Raw genomic sequence first — 19,041 nt, 5'->3', positions numbered from 1 at the left:
GAGGCAGGAGGCATTCAAGAAAGTTGTCCACTATTCAACTGCCAACGCCGGGAGATAGAACCGGGGACCTCTGGATTGCACTCTGCTACGAACCTGGTTAACTGGTTTTCATTCTTGGCTCAGTGGTGATTATCTGAACCGGCCTTGGGCCTCCCCTGAGTTGACTAAGCCCTCAATAGGAACTTGATGCGATGTGTAAACATCAGTATTTTGGAGACAAAGGTGGTTGGGCGTGGTTCTGGCCACACCGTTACCTCGCTAAAGGCACTCGTCCCAATCGTCTGTTAATGGCTACGAAATTAGGAATCGTTGCCTTTGCTTTTTCTTCTGCACCGCAGTGCCCCTGCGCGGCGTGCGGAATCTGAACTTTGCCGACGTGACCCACTCGAGCTTCCGCGTGTCGTGGGACCCGGCGGAGGGCAGGGTGCTCAAGTACCGCGTGCGCTACTCACACGACGACGGCTCCGAGCCCAGCGAGGTGAGGCCCTGCGGAGCGCCCACGGCGACAGTGACGACAACGGCGATGACGTTGAAAATGGCGATGATGACGTTGATGACAACGCAGATGACGACGACGATGACGGTGATGACATTGATGACAATGGAGATGACAATGACGGTGATGACGACAACGGCGCCACGGTTGTCCCGTGGCAGCCGACGATGAGGCCCAGCGGACCTCTCTCGTCTCCTTGCGATCGCTTCCTATAGAACTGAGTGTTTATCTCTTAACCTCGTCCTTTGTTCTGTCAATCCGCCACTTGGGAGGACAGCCTCTACTTCTTGCTGCTGTCGCGTGGCAGTGGTGCGTACGTGTTGCTCACCATTCTGTTTACACGTCAAAGTCAAAGAAGTCTCCATCTTCGTATCTTTTGCATCGGATTCTCCTGCTTCCCTACCTTTTGGAGTTGGCTGAATCTCAAGATGCTGTAAAAAAAAAACCGTGGAAATGTGGATACATTTAATTTACGTCGAAAAAGGAAGGTTTTGAGCCTGGACCTGAACAGGGCAAGGGAGTTTTAGGGCATGGAGGCAGTAGAGGAAAATGAGCCAATGCCTCATTAGTTTTTAAACTCACGTCATCTTCCGTGATTACATGTAATGCACGGGCAGTGGAATCACTCGATGTGAAAACATGGTCTCAATTCTACCATTTTACACAGCCCGAGGTAAACCAGAAGCTACCATTCATCATAAACAAAAACATTTTGGGTTAGATCGCTTAAATATAATGCGTCGTTAACCCGCCACCACCCGACACAGCCAATTAGTGAGGTTTGTTACTTGGTGTCAATTGAGAGAGGCTTCTAAATTTTAGGGCCACATGAAAGCCCCCTGGTGGACGAGTCACACGTGTTGCTGCCAGCCGTGAACCTGCCACCGCCGCCACGGCTGCTGTTTGTAGTCTGACCGCGTTTTGCCCACGGCGGCCTCGCGTGCCCCTCGCCCTGCAGGTGGAGGTGGAGGGCTCGGTGACGAGCCGCGAGCTCACGGGGCTCAACTCCCAGACGCGCTACCGCGTCACCGTCACAGCTGTGTACGCTGATGGGGAGTCGCCTCCCCTAGCCGGCTCCGAGACCACGCGTGGGTCACACCACCCACACGCACGCACCCACACGCACACACAGAGACCACGCGTGTGTCACACCACCCACACACGCACCCACACGCACCCACACGCACACACAGAGACCACGCGTGGGTCACACCACCCACACGCACACACACGCACCCACACGCACACACAGAGACCACGCGTGTGTCACACCACCCACACGCACACACACGCACACACTGAGACCACGCGTGGGTCACACCACCCACACACTCAGACCACACGTGGGTCACACCACCCACACACTGAGACCATGCGCGCGTCACACCACACACACGCGCACACTGAGACCACGTGTGGGTCACACCACCCACACGCACACACTGAGACCACGCGTGCATCACACCACCCACACACTGAGACCACGCGCGCGTCACACCACACACACGCGCACACTGAGACCACGTGTGGGTCACACCACCCACACGCACACACTGAGACCACGCGTGCATCACACCACCCACACACTGAGACCACGCGCGCATCACACCACACACACGCACACACTGAGACCACACGTGCGTCACACCACCCACACGCACACACTGAGACCAAGCGTGGGTCACACCACCCACACACTGAGACCACGCGCGCGTCACACCACACACACGCACACACTGAGACCAAGCGTGGGTCACACCACCCACACACAGAGACCACGCGTGCGTCACACCACCTACACACTGAGACCACGCGTGCGTCACACCACCCACACGCACACACTGAGACCACACGTGCGTCACACCACCCACACGCACACTGAGACCACGCGTGCGTCACACCACCCACACCCACACACTGAGACCACGCGTGCGTCACACCACCTACACACTGAGACCACGCGTGCCTTACACCACGCACACACTGAGACCACGCGTGCGTCACACCACCCACACACTGAAACCACACGTGCATCACACCACCTACACACTGAGACCACGCGTGCGTCACACCACCTACACACTGAGAGCATGCGTGCGTCACACCACCCACACGCACACACTGAGACCACGCGTGCGTTACATCACTCACACACAGAGACTACGCGTGCGTCACACCACCCACAATCGCACAGAGACCACGCGTGCGTCACACCACCTACACACTGAGACCACGCGTGCCTTACACCACGCACACACTGAGACCACGCGTGCGTCACACCACCCACACACTGAGACCACGCGTGCATCACACCACCTACACACTGAGACCACGCGTGCGTCACACCACCTACACACTGAGAGCACGCGTGCGTCACACCACCCACACGCACACACTGAGACCACGCGTGCGTCACACCACCCACACACAGAGACTACGCGTGCGTCACACCACCCACAATCGCACAGAGACCACGCATGCGTCACACCACCCACACACAGAGACCACGCGTGCATGGTAAATTTCTTTGTGACATTGGTGACGGTTTTAGAAGGTCTATCTAGCCACCTCTGGCGACGAGTTGACCCCGCTCTGTGTTGTGTGTCTGTGTGCGCTCGTGTGCTCGTGCGTGCTGATCCACGACCGCACGTTCCCCCGTTCATTCCCACGCGCGTATCGGCCCACAGTGAAGGTGCCGCCCCCGCGTCTGCTGCGCTTCTCGGAGGTGACGGAGACGACGTTCCGGGTGACCTGGGTGCACGGCGGGAAGGACGTCCAGCTCTACCGCCTGGCGTGGCGCCCCGTGGCGGGCGGCGCCATGGAAGAGGTATGCCGCCACCCCTATTAGCGCCGCCACCCGCCCATCCCGGTTTTCCCGTTGCGACCCCCTTCCCGGTTTTCCCACCATCGACCGAGGCAGCTCGTGCCGGCGGTGACGTGGCCCTGCAGTCGGACGCGCGTCGCCCGCTTCGTTGGAGTAGTTTCGCGGTTCGAAACCTGGCAGACTGCCGTGGTTATTCCCATGGGTGTTTTAACCGCACAAATACCTCCTCGTCTGCCTCGCAGCGGACGTTAACGCTTCCGTGATGTAATTCGAATGGAGTAGCCCATTGTGTGCCAGCGTCCCGGGCCAAGTTTGAAGAACGAAAAAAAACGCCCGCAAACTACTAAATTGGGATGACATACAGCAACATCGCTTGCTACTGGCAGACTACGCGAAAGATAGCATCTTTGTGACAGCCTCTGTGCTATATGAACGGATACAATACCAAATGTCTTCATCCACTCACTGTTGCTCCGTGCGTTGCGCTCGTTGTGCTGAGCAGGTGATCCTGAACGGAGACGAGAACTCGAAGGTGCTGGAGAACCTGCAGAGGGGCACGCTGTACGAGGTGTCCGTGACCGCCATCTACCCGGATGAGTCGGAGAGCAGCCCACTCACGGGCCGCGAGCAGACACGTAAGCCTGCTCGGGGACAGGGGTGAGGGCTCCGCAGGGCCCGGTTCAGTTGGGCGGTTCCCTACTGCAAGTTCAGGAGGCAACAAAATCCGCTTCAAGTTCCCCAGTGTCAGGTCGTAGCGCGTGCCCGTGGACTCGTAGAAGAGAGCGCAATGTGCTGCCAGTGGCTCCTTGCGCACACACGTAGAGCCACTGACGCAAATTGAGACTCGGAAGACTCGCATAGCGGCCGTGATTCATGCCTAGCGCCACTGGTGGGACTCACCGATCACCGACAAAGTGGTGGAAGCGGGCCGATCCCGCCGTTGGTATTCGGCGAGCGGGGGTTCCCGTGCCTGGCGGGGGAATGTTCCGCGCCACGCAACTACCACCCTGCAGCGCACCAGCTGTGCCTGCACAGATGGCGGGAAGGCGGGCGTGGTGGATGTTTGGGTGCCCTTCATGAATGCCTCCCGCCGCTAGGTGGTAGGAAATGGGTCAGATTTCCCACATACTTGAACCTAGCCGGATAGGTTGAGCTAGCGGCGTAAGGGCGGCGATCTCACCGGGATTACGTTTCTGCCACTGGTGGGAGAGGCAATGTGAATTTGCCTGCGATTCTGGTTGTGATAAAAAATCGAATGCACATCGCAAAGCACGTGGCGGAATCGCAATTTGTGCGGGGGCCGCGGATCGATCCAGGTTATCCAACGGTGGGTTCCTGTGGGAGGCATTTGCCTCCACTGACCCTGCACCCCCAGTGAGAATGAGCACCAGGCAGCACCACGCGTGAGCTCGACCTCTCCGTGTAGCATTGAAGTGAATCCAGACGCACAGATTGAAGATTCTAACAGAAGCATTGCAGCAATCCACCACACATCGTCCAACCTATTTTCTTGGCTTAGTATTTTTATCATTATTATTCAGGTAGTTTACCCAGGATAGCCTCACTGAGTTTCAAGACTCTTTTACAATGGGGGGGAGCGATGTTTCTACATGTAATCCCGATCGAGTAATGTTTCAGCATTGGGATATGTGGCCAGTCCTGGTTACATTGTTTTTTTACCTGTGGAAGAAAACCAGAGAACCCGGATGAATCCCATGCAGAACAGGGAGAGAAAATACAAACAAACTCGACAGAGGCCTCGAAGTTGCGATGCATCCATCCATCTGGGCACTAAAAAACTAAACGAAACTATTTTTATTTTACCACGTGAGGCCCACTGACCCATGTAGCTTTTTTTTAGAAGCGACCTGACCACAAATGATAGCTCAATGAAGCGGCTTATCACGTGGAAATTTATAGCAGCCAAATGCTCTAAACGCACGTTTCTAAATGTGGAGGGGAAAACCGGAGGACCCAGAGCAAGATCCACGCGAACACGGGGAGAGAGACACGCAAACTCCAAACATGAAGGCATCTGGGTCGGCATCAGACCCAGCATGTTTCACGGCGGTGCAACACAGTACGCACGGCCCCACGCCGCGCTGCGGGGCGCAGGCGGTGCCTTGTGTGTGGAAGGCCACTTTGTCCCTTGTCTCAGCGAGTCATCGACCCATGCCAGCGGGGGTCTGTGTCACACCAGGCATTGTCTGCGCACCTGCGCTTGGCCGCTCCGATTGTTGTTGGCAAGGTGACTGCAAAATACGAGCCCCCGTCTCGGCTCGCACTCGAAGGTCCGTCGGGTCACGTCCGTGCCGATGGATTGTCTCGGGCAGGCCGTGTTGTACAGTAACAAACGACCGAGTTTGAAAAGACTCGGTGAGAAATGAGCGAACAAAACGCGCGCACACACACACACGCGATGCGACCAGAATTGGCAAAACGACCCGGTGCTGAAAATCACCCACACATTCCTCAGTCGGGGATGATATGCAGCAACGTTGCCCCCTACTGTGAAGACTTGGCAGGACTCTTCTGGAAAAAAAAGTCTGGGACTCGGTGAGGGTTCTCCTGAGTAAACAAGCGTCATGGTCGTAGCAATAATACTAATAACACTGAAGAAGTCTTCTCAAAGCTGCTGCGTTTGCTCGAAAATTGGGGAAAACCTCTGACTGCTCGTCCTGTCAATCCGTAAGTCCTTATGTACAGGTTTGCTCTGGTGTCTAGACCAGGGAACCGAACTGAGAACTGGAGCTAATAATAGTTTTTTCAGGATGAAAATCGAAAGCCGAACCCAAATAATGTTTTTGGGGCTCCGAAATGAAAATCTCCCAAAGAAAATGCCGCGCAGTTAAATAATAATTTCGCCGCCAGCTTGTAAGGTTAACACAATGAAGCATGGCTGAGATCCCCGAGGCAATAAACTTTGCAGGGCACATTGACCGCGGCGCCTTCTGTCATTTGGTGAAACGTTTCGTAGACAGCCCCACGAGTGTGCCGCACGCAGTCGACACGGGGGCTCAAGGTGACAGGGAGACACTCAGACTCAGTGGCACACACACATACGTTAGTCGTGAAGACAAAGATCCCCCGTATAGTCTTAACAGGTTGTTGGGGCAATTGCTGTTCGCGAGCACCTATGAAGGCCGGCAAGGCACACGTGCGGGGTGGGTGGCCAGCACTATGCCTGGCCGCCTTTGTCTCCCCATTTGCGATGTTTACACACCGCACCAGGTACTCATTTGAGGCTGAGTCGACCTAGGGGAGGCCCAGGACAAGTTCAGATAATCGTCATCGGTGTTTACCGTGAGCAGGAATCGACCTCGGGTTGTCGGGTCCGTAGTGCAGCGTGCCAATGGCTGCACTACCGCTCTCTACACGCGCATTAGTCAAATAGATACACGCAGAAAGATGCATCTACTGCTAGATGTGCAAATCTCTAGTATTTAACAGAAGATGTTTATGCTCATGGGGTTAACTAGTGTTACTTCCAAGCTACATACATTCATATTGCGCTGAGAGTATATGTGAGTAATGCTGGGGAGTGTGTATTGCTTTTTATGTTAATGATGATTGTGTTTGTATAATTGTATGTGCTGTACTTTAGTGCTCGCAAGAATACAAACACGATAAGCAATTCACCATATTTTGCGAAGTTAAAACAAACTTGAACTGGTTCAAACCAGTTTTTGGACACGGTTAACCATAACCGAAACTTTAAACCCATTTTTAACCAAACCGGCTAGACTCGCTGGCGTAGATATGGGCACTCATAACACGTTTCACCCATTATTTCACAATCTCAAACTCTTATTTGGTGCAATGCCTTACGTGTATGTGACGTTGTGTGTAAAGTGCATTCTGCTATGATTTACCGAACTTGTCACTGTGTCTTTTCGCTTAATTTCTTCTGCTGGTTTCACCGAGGATATCGTTTGCACCATGCCCAAACAGGATGATACATTCTGTGCAAGCTTTACTCCCCTAACATTAACATGTAGGCCCATTATCCCCCGACGTGTAGCTTTTATGTGAACTATCCACCATTAAGTGTCTGCCTTGTGGTATGTGTGCCGAATGCAGTTGACGTCACAACAACCACGCCAACTACCACCACCACTGCCGGTGAGTCCTGACAGGCGCTGGGGCCGGGAGAGCCCCTCCCCTACTGCCCCCCCCTCCATCCACCACCCCCAACCAGAGGTCGCAAACGGGTTTTGATTCCTTACCCGTACCCGTACCCGGCCGCACCAGGGTCGCAAACGGGTACCCGTACCAGGCCGTACCCGTACCCTACCCGTACCCGGCCGGGTACGGGTATCGGGTACCTGATTGCGACCTCTGGGATGAAGCCATGTTGCAGGCGCGGGTGGGTTGATTCTAGGAATTTGAATTGTGAGAAGAGACAAGACGTTTGGAAATGAGTGACAAACAGTATCGGGTAGGGTACGGGTATCGGGAACCCGGTTGCGACCTCTGCCCCCAACCGCTCCTCCAGGGCCATCCCATCTGATGGGGCTTCTGGACGCTGAGCCGTCGGGTTTCCAATGCCCTAGACGTCTAACGGGCAGCGCTGACGACCAAATTAACAGTGACACTGACATTGAGAAGGCCGACGCCTTGTTGGTTGTGTATACTATGCTGTGATTGGCCCAGATGTCTGTGCGGAACTGCTAAATGAGGGCGCCGCGGTGGCGAGATGTTAACTCCCTCGCCTGGTACACAGGAGGGTCGTGGGTTCGATCCCGACTCTGACGCCTGTATATTTGGAGTTTGCGTGTTCTACCTGTGGTCGCGTGGATTTTTCTCCGGGTCCTCAGGTTTTTCTCTCCACATTTAGAAACATCATGCGTTTAAAAAAATTGGCTGCTCTAAATTTCCACATAAGCCACTTCGTTGGGCTATCAATTGTGGATTCTGAAAAATAGCGACGTAGCTCAGTGCGCCTTACCTGGTGAAATAAAATATTGTTTAGCTTAGTTTTTAGACTAGAATATCCACTTTTAATGAGTGACTGGCACACCTGGGTATATGGGCCCATATAATGAATCTCCCTCCAGTACGTTAGGGTATGTCACCGGAATGTGCCCCATCTCGTGACATTCTGGAAGATAAGCGGGGTAGAATCTGGATAGCGCTTGGATGAGTGAGCAGTGTGCACGATGGGTTGCTACAGGCTGCAACGGTGGGCAGCAGAAGGCGGTGCACCAACATATACCGCTGTGCAGGACTTCTAATGTATTTACTCCTCGCCTTAACAACCTGCACTGACCAGCATGGTGAAGTATGGTTAAATAACCCCCACAATTCGTGTGGCCTGGGGAGGCCCTCATGCAGCAGTGGATTGACAGAAGGGACTGAAGACAAATCGGTTGTTGAGCATTGGCGTTTTTGTTGTTGGTCGAGGAATATTTCTGCCATCTGCAGAATAAACGATGGTAGTGGTTGTCGTTGTTTGTGAAGGCACGAGTGTGTGTGTGAGGTGAGCGTGCTGAGTATGGTGAGCGTTGCACTTGTGGTACGCATGGCAAGTGTGTTGAGCGAGCATGGTGAGTGTGTCGCGTGTGGCGAGCATTGTGTGCGTGGTGAGCGCGGTGAGCGGAGCCCGCGTCTCGGCGTGCGTGCAGCTCCGCGCGGCGCCCCGCGGGGCCTGGTGACGAGCGACGAGACGTCGTCGAGCTTCCTCGTGCGCTGGGAGCACGCCGTGGGGGCCGTGCTGCAGTACCGCGTCGTCTACGAGCCCGTGGGGGGCACGCGGTCCCCCGAGGCGGTGAGACATGGGCCCGCCACGCACACCGCACTCGCCACACTCGCGATAGACGAAGGCAGAGATCCCCCGTATAGCCTGAGCAGACTGTTGGGGCAAGCGATGTTAGGGGGCAGCACCTATGGAGGTCGGCATGGTATATGTGGGGGTGGATGGCCAGCACCATGCCCGGCCCCTTTGTCTCCCCAGTGGCGATGTTTACACACCGCACCAGCCACTCATTTGAGGCTGACTTGACCTTGGGGAGGAAGCCAGGAAAGGTTCAGATAATCGTCACTGGTGTTAACCCTGAGTGGGAATCGCACACTCGCACACACGTACACGTTCATTCACATGCACACACGTGCGTTAGTCATACATTACCTTTGTTGCATACTGTTGGTAGGAAGAGGTATCTTTTATATTCTTTGGTTCTTTCGGTAAAGTCAAGTAGATAGAAAATAAAATAAAAATATATTAAAACTCATGACGTTTTAATCGCAACACAAGCGATCGTCATCAGGCAGAGAGAAAAAAAATCTATCTTTTATTTTATGTTGCTGGTTGTTGTTGGTTGAGGGTTTTTTGGTACCTGGTATACAGGAGGCCGTGGGTTCGATCTCGACCCGCACTCCTGTTGTATATTTGGAGTTTGCGTGTCTCCCCGTGATTGCGAGGATTTTTCTCTGGGTCCATTGCTCGTTCCACATTTAGAATCAGCATGTGTTTAGAGTATTTGGCTGTTCTATATTTCCACGTCAGAAGCCACCTCGTTGAGCTGTCATTTGTGGGCAGGTCGCTTCTGAAAAATATCTGTACAGCTCAGTGGGCCTTACCTGGTAAAGTAGAAAATAGTTTTAGATTTTCACGTTACTGGCTGCAGTTATGACCCTTTTCCGCGCCACGCAATAACCTCTCACCCTGCCACGCAACACCTGCGCTGTGATGCCCCCTGCAGGTGTTGGTGGGTGGACGCCGGAACAACGTGATCCTGCAGAACCTGCTGCCCGACACCCCGTACCGCGTCACCGTCACCTCTCTCTACCAGGCTGGCGAAGGAGGCAACCTGGACGGCACCGCACGCACGCGTTAGTACCGCACGGCACGGCGCACCGCAGGGCAACCAGTGCACAGGGCATCCAGTACGTAGGTCAATCGGTACACAGGGCAACCGCACTTATGACAAAACGTAGCACGCTGGACATGGGCACAGCACTGAGCACGGTCTCGCGCTGCTTGTACACAGTTAGACTTGCACGCGCTGCATTTGGACGCACAGAGTGCGCACACAAAACAGTCGGGAACACGGTGGTGACAGCAGGTGGGAGCTCGTGGAGGGACGGCGCGTGTCTCTCTCAAGAGAAACCCCGGGAAGTAACAGGAACGATATGTGAGCATACACACCAGGGATAACCTTTGTGAACAAATCAATAACAGTTGTTCAAATCGTAGCAGTGAAAACACCAATTTAAGCTTGGCTGATATCGACTTATAAACCGTAAACAATTTACATATCAAACATACTGAATACTAAATAATAAATCACGACGTTTCGATCGCAACACAAGCAACCGTCATCAGGTGATGCCAAAGAGTATGGGTTCCTGCAGTCACGAAAGCTTCAAATCAAGATTGCTACATACTGACTGTATAATATGAAACTTATCGGGGGGGAAATCCAATAGAAACGCGATGACATTTATTCTAACTGTCATAATTCAATTGTAATAAAGTACACTTGGAAGTAGCCACTAAACTAATTGACATTCGCAATTGGCCAAATGGAGAGTATCTTTGCTTGACGAAATAGTAATGAAGAAGGCTGGCGTGATGAATTAATTGCGGATGAAATATCATTCCATTTTAACTGAAGCACTCTGCTTCAAACGTTTTGGCCGAATGTTGTTTTTATATTGGAGACAGACATAACCACAGTACAAAGACAAAGATCCCCCATATAGCCTTTACCGACTGTTGGGGCAAGTGCTGTTAGTGAGCACCTATGAAGGCCGGCATGGCACACAAAGGGAGTGGGTGGCCAGCACCATGCCCGGCCGCCTTTGTCTCCCCAGTGGCGATGTTTTACACGCCACACCGGGTGTTCATTTGAGCCTGAGTTGACCGAGGGGAGACCCAGGATGGGTTCAGATAATCGTCGCTGGTGTCGGCCGTGAGCCGAAATCGAACTCGGGTCGCCGGCTTCGTAGTGCAGCGCGATAACCACGACACTACCGCTCCCCGTTGATACAAAGACATAACCACAGCGCTCGCTCACAAACTCGTACGCACACCCGCACACGTGCACACACAATGTTGCGCGTAGTTCTCGCCCACAGAGCAAGCGTTCCATGGACCGGGCCAAGAGAAATGTTTAAAATGTGGTGTAAAGAGGTGCCCTTCAGTGACATCCAGAGGCAATATTTATTTTTGGGTTATAGAAGTAATTCAAATAGTTTTCAGTTACGAAATATTCCATTGCTTTGCTCACAAGGCAAGTGGATTCTTGCCAGGTGAGACTCGATTTTCTGCTCCACGCGTCACATCATTGTCCATAAATTAATTACTAGCACAAACTGACTCCGCTATTAGCAGTTCACTTCCAACCTTGACATCTCCCCTCACGCGCTCAATACAAGCTCACCAATGGCACGAGTGCATTGCACACCAGAACGCACCGCAATCACATGACTTCTTGAGTGCCCGCGGCTCGGCGCTGGTGCCCCCGTGTGTAACAATCTGGGTTTCCATACCAACACGGAGCTTGCACCCGAGCCCAACGTTGGCTCGATGACTCTAATCGCTCACTGAGAAGTCCCACAATGGCGATACAATTCTGCGTCTTCAAGCTGCTAACTGCCATGATCGATTTCGTTAGGGCCCACTGTACAAAATGTTGATTAACACTGTTCAGTGTTATACCCACAAATTAATTGGGGTTTTTTTTTTCCTCTTGACAAACTGTAATTAAATGATCGCAGCATCACCTCTGTACACAAAAGTGGAAACTCATAAGCAAGCGCAGAGCACTCTAATCTTCACTACCTCGCTCAGCTCAAACTCAAAACTTAGCTCAGTGCTCTTTACATTCTGAGCTTTCAGCACCAACTTTGTCTGATCAATTGTCAGAAGATTACACAGCACCGCACGTGCACACCAACGCACTGCTCACTGCTCTTCCACGATGGTTTTGACGCCAGATTGATTGTGTTTCATAAATTGTGGACAATGCATGTATGGTGCCTTCTGTAGTGGGCAACACAGGCCTTGCAGGGCTCGGGTGAGTGATTGTGAACTGCATGATAATCACTGTATTGTTTTGACACCCAGTACGTCGTGGCCTATCCAACCCATCACATATCCACCCTGGCCACTTAACCGCCCACATTCCGTGCATGGGGGGCGACTGTCATTGTGTCTAGATGTTCACAAATTCGGACCGTTTCACAGAGCCACCTTTTTCCATAGTCTGCCCCACTGTAATGTAGCCCGATTTCTATCCCCAATAAAAGGTGTTCAATGGACTCGCTCCTTCCTACCCTATCCCCGATCATCTCACTACTCCCCTCCATACACTCTCTGCTCCAGCAGGCAATACCTTCTATTGAAACCCACGGCCATTCGTAGCTAAATGGGAGGTCGCTCATTCTCCCCGTCTAGGACTCCCTAGACCTCACCTTGACGGGAGACTCACTCGTGGTGCTGTCCCTGAGTCCCTCTGCTTATAGATGACTGCATAAATAGACAAGCCCACCGTGCCATGCGCAGGGTATATAAAGCTGCGTAGAATCCATAACCGTTTTGTCCGTCGAGGCTCGTCTCCGGGTGCCCGTGTGGCAAAGCAAAGCGCGTCGTTTGCAGCCGCGTTGAGCTGCTGCCGCCGTGCCGTCACGTCACCACTCACGCTGGTGCCTGTGTTTGTCTCGGGCAGTTCCTCTGGTGGCACCGCGCAACCTGCGCATCTCGGAGGAGTGGTACACGCGCTTCCGCGTGTCCTGGGAGCCCGTGCGCGGCCCGCTGCTCGGGTACCGCGTCACCTACTCGCCCGCAGGTGCGCAGCTCACCCACACACGCACTCAAATCGCGGCCGAGTACACCGGCGGTGGGGGATCCGTGCCAAGGGCCAAACAGGACTTTCAAATACCTTTGGCAGGCCACGCATGGAAAGTAACGTCGGATGTCACGGCGAACAACACGCGGTACGACCCGAGCACGGCTCGGAGAGATACGCAGCAGCATAACCGTGAAGGCGTACGCAGTGGCTCACGATATTTATTTTGAATCCTCATTTTGAACCCACCCACCCTTGTCCCCACGCACGCCTTGCCTTCCCACGGGCGTGTGGTGGAAGCAGCTGGCGGCCCCGCGCAGGACGTGTTTGTGGGGGACGTGACAAGCACGGTGCTGCAGGGCTTGAGCCCCGGCACCGAGTACGGCGTCAAAGTGCAGGCGCTCTACCCCGGGGGCAGCAGCGAGCCCCTGCAGGGGCCCGGACGCACGCGTGAGTAACCGCACTTCGCCACCACGACGCACGACACCCACCCACAGTCTCACCCACCAGCTCTCCATCAGGTCGCCCGCCAGCCCAGCCCACCCACTCACCCGTCAACCCACCGGCACACCCACCCACTAACCCACCCACTCACCCACCCACTAAAACACTCACACACCCACACACTCACCGACCTACCAGCCTAGATGCCCGTAGACCACCAACTGGCCAGCCCACCCAATCACCCACCAACCCACTCACCCACCCACCAGGTCAACCACCCACCAGCTTAACCTTCCACCCACTCATGCACTCATGAGCCCACGCATCCAACACCATTGCCAGCCACAACTAACATCAGCGGCAAATATCTAAACCAGTCCTGGGCCTACGCAAGGTCATCTTAATTCAATACAGTACCTGGTGCGACGCGTAAAATATCAACCCATACTGCACCCCAGTGGGCGTCTCGCTAACGGCGTGCTGGGACTCGTTTTGTCCGCGCAGTGCCGCTGATGGTGAGCGAGCTGCGCGCGTTCCGCGTGGAGGTGAACAGCCTGTGCATGCGCTGGAAGCCGGTGCGCGACGCCGCCTCGTACCGCCTCTCCTGGGAGCCGCTGACAGGTGTGGACACCCGGCCCTGCCGGAAAGGGACGATGGACTCGTGTGTGTATCACCGTGCGTAACGCGTGTGTATCACCGTGCGTAACGCGTGTGTATCACCGTGCGTAACGCGTGTGTATCACCGTGCGTAACGCGTGTGTATCACCGTGCGTAACGCGTGTGTGTCACCGTGCGTAACGCGTGTGTGTCACCGTGCGTAACGCGTGTGTATCACCGTGCGTAACGCGTGTGTATCACCGTGCGTAACGCGTGTGTATCACCGTGCGTAACGCGTGTGTATCACCGTGCGTAACGCGTGTGTATCACCGTGCGTAACGCGTGTGTATCACCGTGCGTAACGCGTGTGTATCACCGTGCGTAACGCGTGTGTATCACCGTGCGTAACGCGTGTGTATCACCGTGCGTAACGCGTGTGTATCACCGTGCGTAACGCGTGTGTATCACCGTGCGTAACGCGTGTGTATCACCGTGCGTAACGTGTGTGTATCACCGTGCGTAACGTGTGTGTATCACCATGCGTAACACGTGTGTATCACCGTGCGTAACATGTGTGTATCACCGTATCTAACGTGTGTGTAGCGCTATGTGTAATGTGTGTGTATCTCTGCTGTGTGTGTGTGAAATGTGTGTAACCCTGCTGTGTGTGTGTGTGTGTGTAATGTGTGTGTATCCCTGCTGTGTGTGTGTGTAATGTGTGTGTATCCCTGCTGTGTGTGTGTGTAATGTGTGTGTGTGTGTAATGTGTGTTTATCTCTGCTGTGTGTGTGTATATGTAATGTGTGTGTATCCCTGCTGTGTTTGTGTGTAATGTGTATGTATCCCTGCTGTGCGTGTGTGTGTGTAATGTGTGTGTATCTCTGCTGTGTGTGTGTATATGTAATGTGTGTGTATCCCTGCTGTGTTTGTGTGTAATGTGTATGTATCCCTGCTGTGTGTGTGTAATGTGTGTGTGTAATGTGTGTGTATCTCTGCTGTGTGTGTAATGCGTGTGTATCTCTGCTGTGTGTGTAATTTGTGTGTAACCCTGCTCTGTGTGTGTAATGTGTATGTATCCCTGCTGTGTGTGTGTGTGTAATGTGTGTGTGTAATGTGTGTGTATCTCTGCTGTGTGTGTAATGCGTGTGTATCTCTGCTGTGTGTGTGTGTAATGTGTGTGTATCCCTTCTCTGTGTGTGTAATGTGTGTGTATCTCTGCTGTGTGTGTGTGTGTAATGTGTGTGTATCTCTGCTGTGTGTGTAATGCGTGTGTATCTCTGCTGTGTGTGTGTGTAATGTGTGTGTAACCCTTCTCTGTGTGTGTAATGTGTGTGTATCTCTGCTGTGTGTGTGTGTGTGATGCGTGTGTAACCCTGTTGTGTGTGTGTAATGTGTGTGTGTAATGTGTGTGTATCTCTGCTGTGTGTGTAATGTGTGTGTATTTCTGCTGTGTGTGTGTAATGTGGGTGTATCCCTGCTGTGTGTGTGTGTGTAATGTGTGTGTATCCCTGCTGTGTGTGTGTAATGTGTGTGTATCTCTGCTGTGTGTGTGTAATGCGTGTGTAACCCCTGCTGTGTGTGTGTGTAATGTGTGTATCCTTGCTGTGTGTGTGTAATGTGTGTGTATCCCTGCTGTGTGTAATGTGTGTGTATCCCTGCTGTGTGTGTGTGTAATGCGTGTGTATCTGCTGTGTGTGTGTAATGTGTGTGTATCTCTGCTGTGTGTGTGTGTAATGTGTGTATCTCTGCTGTGTGTGTAATGTGTGTAACCCTGCTGTGTGTGTGTGTAATGTGTGTGTGTCTATGCTGTGTTTGTGTAATGTGTGTGTATCCCTGCTGTGTGTGTGTGTGTAATGTGTGTGTGTATCTGCTGTGTGTGTGTGTAATGTGTGTGTATCTATGCTATGTGTGTGTAATGTGTGTGTGTCTATGCTGTGTGTGTGTGTGTGTAATGTGTGTGTGTCTATGCTATGTGTGTGTGTCTATGCTATGTGTGTGTGTCTATGCTATGTGTGTGTAATGTGTGTGTATCCATGCTGTGTGTGTTTGTGTGTAATGTGTGTGTATCCATGCTGTGTGTGTGTGTGTAATGTGTGTGTATCCCTGCTGTGTGTGTGTGTAATGTGTGTGTATCTCTGCTGTGTGTGTGTGTAATGTGTGTGTATCCCTACTGTGTGTGTGTGTAATGTGTGTGTATCTATGCTGTGTGTGTGTAATGTGTGTGTATCCCTGCTGTGTGTGTGTGTAATGTGTGTGTATCCATGCTGTGTGTGTGTAATGCGTGTGTATCTCTGCTGTGTGTGTGTGTAATGTGTGTGTATCTATGCTGTGTTTGTGTAATGTGTGTGTATCCCTGCTGTGTGTGTGTGTAATGTGTGTGTATCCATGCTGTGTGTGTGTAATGTGTGTGTATCCCTGCTGTGTTTGTGTGTAATGTGTGCGTATCTATGCTGTGTGTGTGTAATGCGTGTGTATCTCTGCTGTGTGTGTGTGTAATGTGTGTGTATCCCTGCTGTGTTTGTGTGTAATGTGTGTGTATCTATGCTGTGTGTGTGTAATGTGTGTGTATCCCTGCTGTGTGTGTGTGTAATGTGTGTGTATCCCTGCTGTGTTTGTGTGTAATGCGTGTGTATTCTGCTGTGTGTGTGTGTAATGCGTGTGTATCTCTGCTGTGTGTGTGTGTGTAATGTGTGTGTATCCATGCTGTGTGTGTGTGTGTAATGTGTGTGTATCCATGCTGTGTGTGTGTGTAATGTGTGTGTATCTCTGCTGTGTGTGTGTGTAATGTGTGTGTATCTCTGCTGTGTGTGTGTGTAATGTGTGTGTATCTATGCTGTGTGTATGTGTGTAATGCGTGTGTGTCTATGCTATGTGTGTGTGTAATGTGTGTGTATCTATGCTATGTGTGTGTGTCTATGCTATGTGTGTGTGTCTATGCTATGTGTGTGTGTCTATGCTATGTGTGTGTGTCTATGCTATGTGTGTGTGTGTATGCTATGTGTGTGTGTCTATGCTATGTGTGTGTGTAATGTGTGTGTATCTCTGCTGTGTGTGTGTAATGCGTGTGTATCTATGCTGTGTGTGTGTGTAATGTGTGTGTATCCATGCTGTGTGTGTGTGTAATGTGTGTGTATCCATGCTGTGTGTGTGTGTAATGCGTGTGTGTCTATGCTATGTGTGTGTGTAATGTGTGTGTATCTATGCTATGTGTGTGTGTATGCTATGTGTGTGTGTCTATGCTATGTGTGTGTGTCTATGCTATGTGTGTGTGTCTATGCTATGTGTGTGTGTGTGTGTAATGTGTGTGTATCCATGCTGTGTGTGTGTGTGTAATGTGTGTGTATCCATGCTGTGTGTGTGTGTGTGTGTGTAATGTGTGTGTATCCATGCTGTGTGTGTGTGTAATGTGTGTGTATCCCTGCTGTGTGTGTGTGTGTGTAATGTGTGTGTATCTCTGCTGTGTGTGTGTGTAATGTGTGTGTATCTATGCTATGTGTGTGTGTATGCTATGTGTGTGTATCCATGCTGTGTGTGTGTGTAATGTGTGTGTATCCCTGCTGTGTGTGTGTGTGTAATGTGTGTGTATCTCTGCTGTGTGTGTGTGTAATGTGTGTGTATCTATGCTGTGTGTGTGTAATGTGTGTGTATCCATGCTGTGTGTGTGTGTAATGTGTGTGTATCCATGCTGTGTGTAATGTGTGTGTGTCTATGCTGTGTGTGTGTGTGTATGCTATGTGTGTGTGTCTATGCTATGTGTGTGTGTGTGTGTAATGTGTGTGTATCTATGCTGTGTGTGTGTGTGTGTTATGTGTGTGTGTCTATGCTATGTGTGTGTGTCTATGCTATGTGTGTGTGTCTATGCTATGTGTGTGTGTGTAATGTGTGTGTATCCATGCTGTGTGTGTGTGTGTAATGTGTGTGTATCCATGCTGTGTGTGTGTGTGTGTGTAATGTGTGTGTATCTATGCTGTGTGTGTGTAATGTGTGTGTATCCATGCTGTGTGTGTGTGTAATGTGTGTGTATCCATGCTGTGTGTGTGTGTAATGTGTGTGTGTAATGTGTGTGTATCCATGCTGTGTGTGTGTGTAATGTGTGTGTGTAATGTGTGTGTATCTCTGCTGTGTGTGTGTGTAATGTGTGTGTATCTATGCTGTGTGTGTGTAATGTGTGTGTATCCCTGCTGTGTGCGTGTGTAATGTGTATGTATCCATGCTGTGTGTGTGTGTAATGTGTGTGTATCCATGCTGTGTGTGTGTAATGTGTGTGTATCCATGCTGTGTGTGTGTGTGTAATGTGTGTGTATCTCTGCTGTGTGTGTGTGTAATGTGTGTGTATCTATGCTGTGTGTGTGTGTAATGTGTGTGTATCCATGCTGTGTGCGTGTGTGTGTAATGTGTGTGTATCTATGCTGTGTGTGTGTGTAATGTGTGTGTATCCCCACTGTTGTTGATGCTGACTAGGAGGTCCCAAGCGTGAAGCGGTCTTCCCGGGCAGCCAGATCGAGCACTGCATCCCGGAGCTGCAGGCCGACTCCCCCTACCGCGTCAGCATCACCGCGCTCGTGGGACATGCCGAGGGGCCCGCCACCAGCGCCACAGAGCGCACCAGTACGGCACAGCCACACCCGGCACTGATGCCGCACAGCGGAGTCACACGCGCAGCACGCCAGAGTGACACGTAGCACAGCGGAGTCGCATGTGCAGCCCAGTTATACCCGGCACAGAGAGCGGACTTTAGGGGTGTAACGATCCACTGATTTATCGATTGACACGGATTCTCCGAGCTCACGATATGCGCGTGTAAGAACCGGTATTTTGGGGTTGTTATATACGTTGTGAAGAGCTCATAACACCCCTCCAGCTCCTCAATAATGCTGTGTTCACCAAAG

At 52.0% G+C, this 19,041-nt stretch overlaps 1 protein-coding gene across 3 annotated transcripts in view; it reads left to right on the top strand.

Annotated features, from left to right (window-relative positions):
• Positions 1–19,041, top strand: part of LOC133353284 (collagen alpha-1(XIV) chain-like) — a 283,983-nt gene that overhangs the window by 166,569 nt on the left and 98,373 nt on the right. For all 3 annotated transcript variants that reach the window (XM_061569396.1, XM_061569397.1, XM_061569398.1), the window contains 11 exons: positions 339–478; positions 1,455–1,584; positions 3,184–3,323; positions 3,823–3,955; positions 7,401–7,442; positions 8,945–9,087; positions 10,022–10,151; positions 12,992–13,111; positions 13,415–13,561; positions 14,060–14,176; positions 18,614–18,760. In XM_061569396.1, the coding sequence (XP_061425380.1) occupies positions 339–478; positions 1,455–1,584; positions 3,184–3,323; positions 3,823–3,955; positions 7,401–7,442; positions 8,945–9,087; positions 10,022–10,151; positions 12,992–13,111; positions 13,415–13,561; positions 14,060–14,176; positions 18,614–18,760 (1,389 nt within the window). The remainder of the gene's footprint in view (positions 1–338; positions 479–1,454; positions 1,585–3,183; positions 3,324–3,822; positions 3,956–7,400; positions 7,443–8,944; positions 9,088–10,021; positions 10,152–12,991; positions 13,112–13,414; positions 13,562–14,059; positions 14,177–18,613; positions 18,761–19,041) is intronic.

The sequence above is a fragment of the Lethenteron reissneri genome, chromosome 43 (genome assembly GCF_015708825.2).
Source record: "Lethenteron reissneri isolate LAM-NWPU_2019-01 chromosome 43, ASM1570882v1, whole genome shotgun sequence".
In the NCBI taxonomy this organism is placed as follows: Eukaryota; Metazoa; Chordata; class Hyperoartia; order Petromyzontiformes; family Petromyzontidae; genus Lethenteron; species Lethenteron reissneri.
Note: the sequence above shows the minus strand (reverse complement) of the source record. Positions and strands in the feature narration are given on the sequence as shown.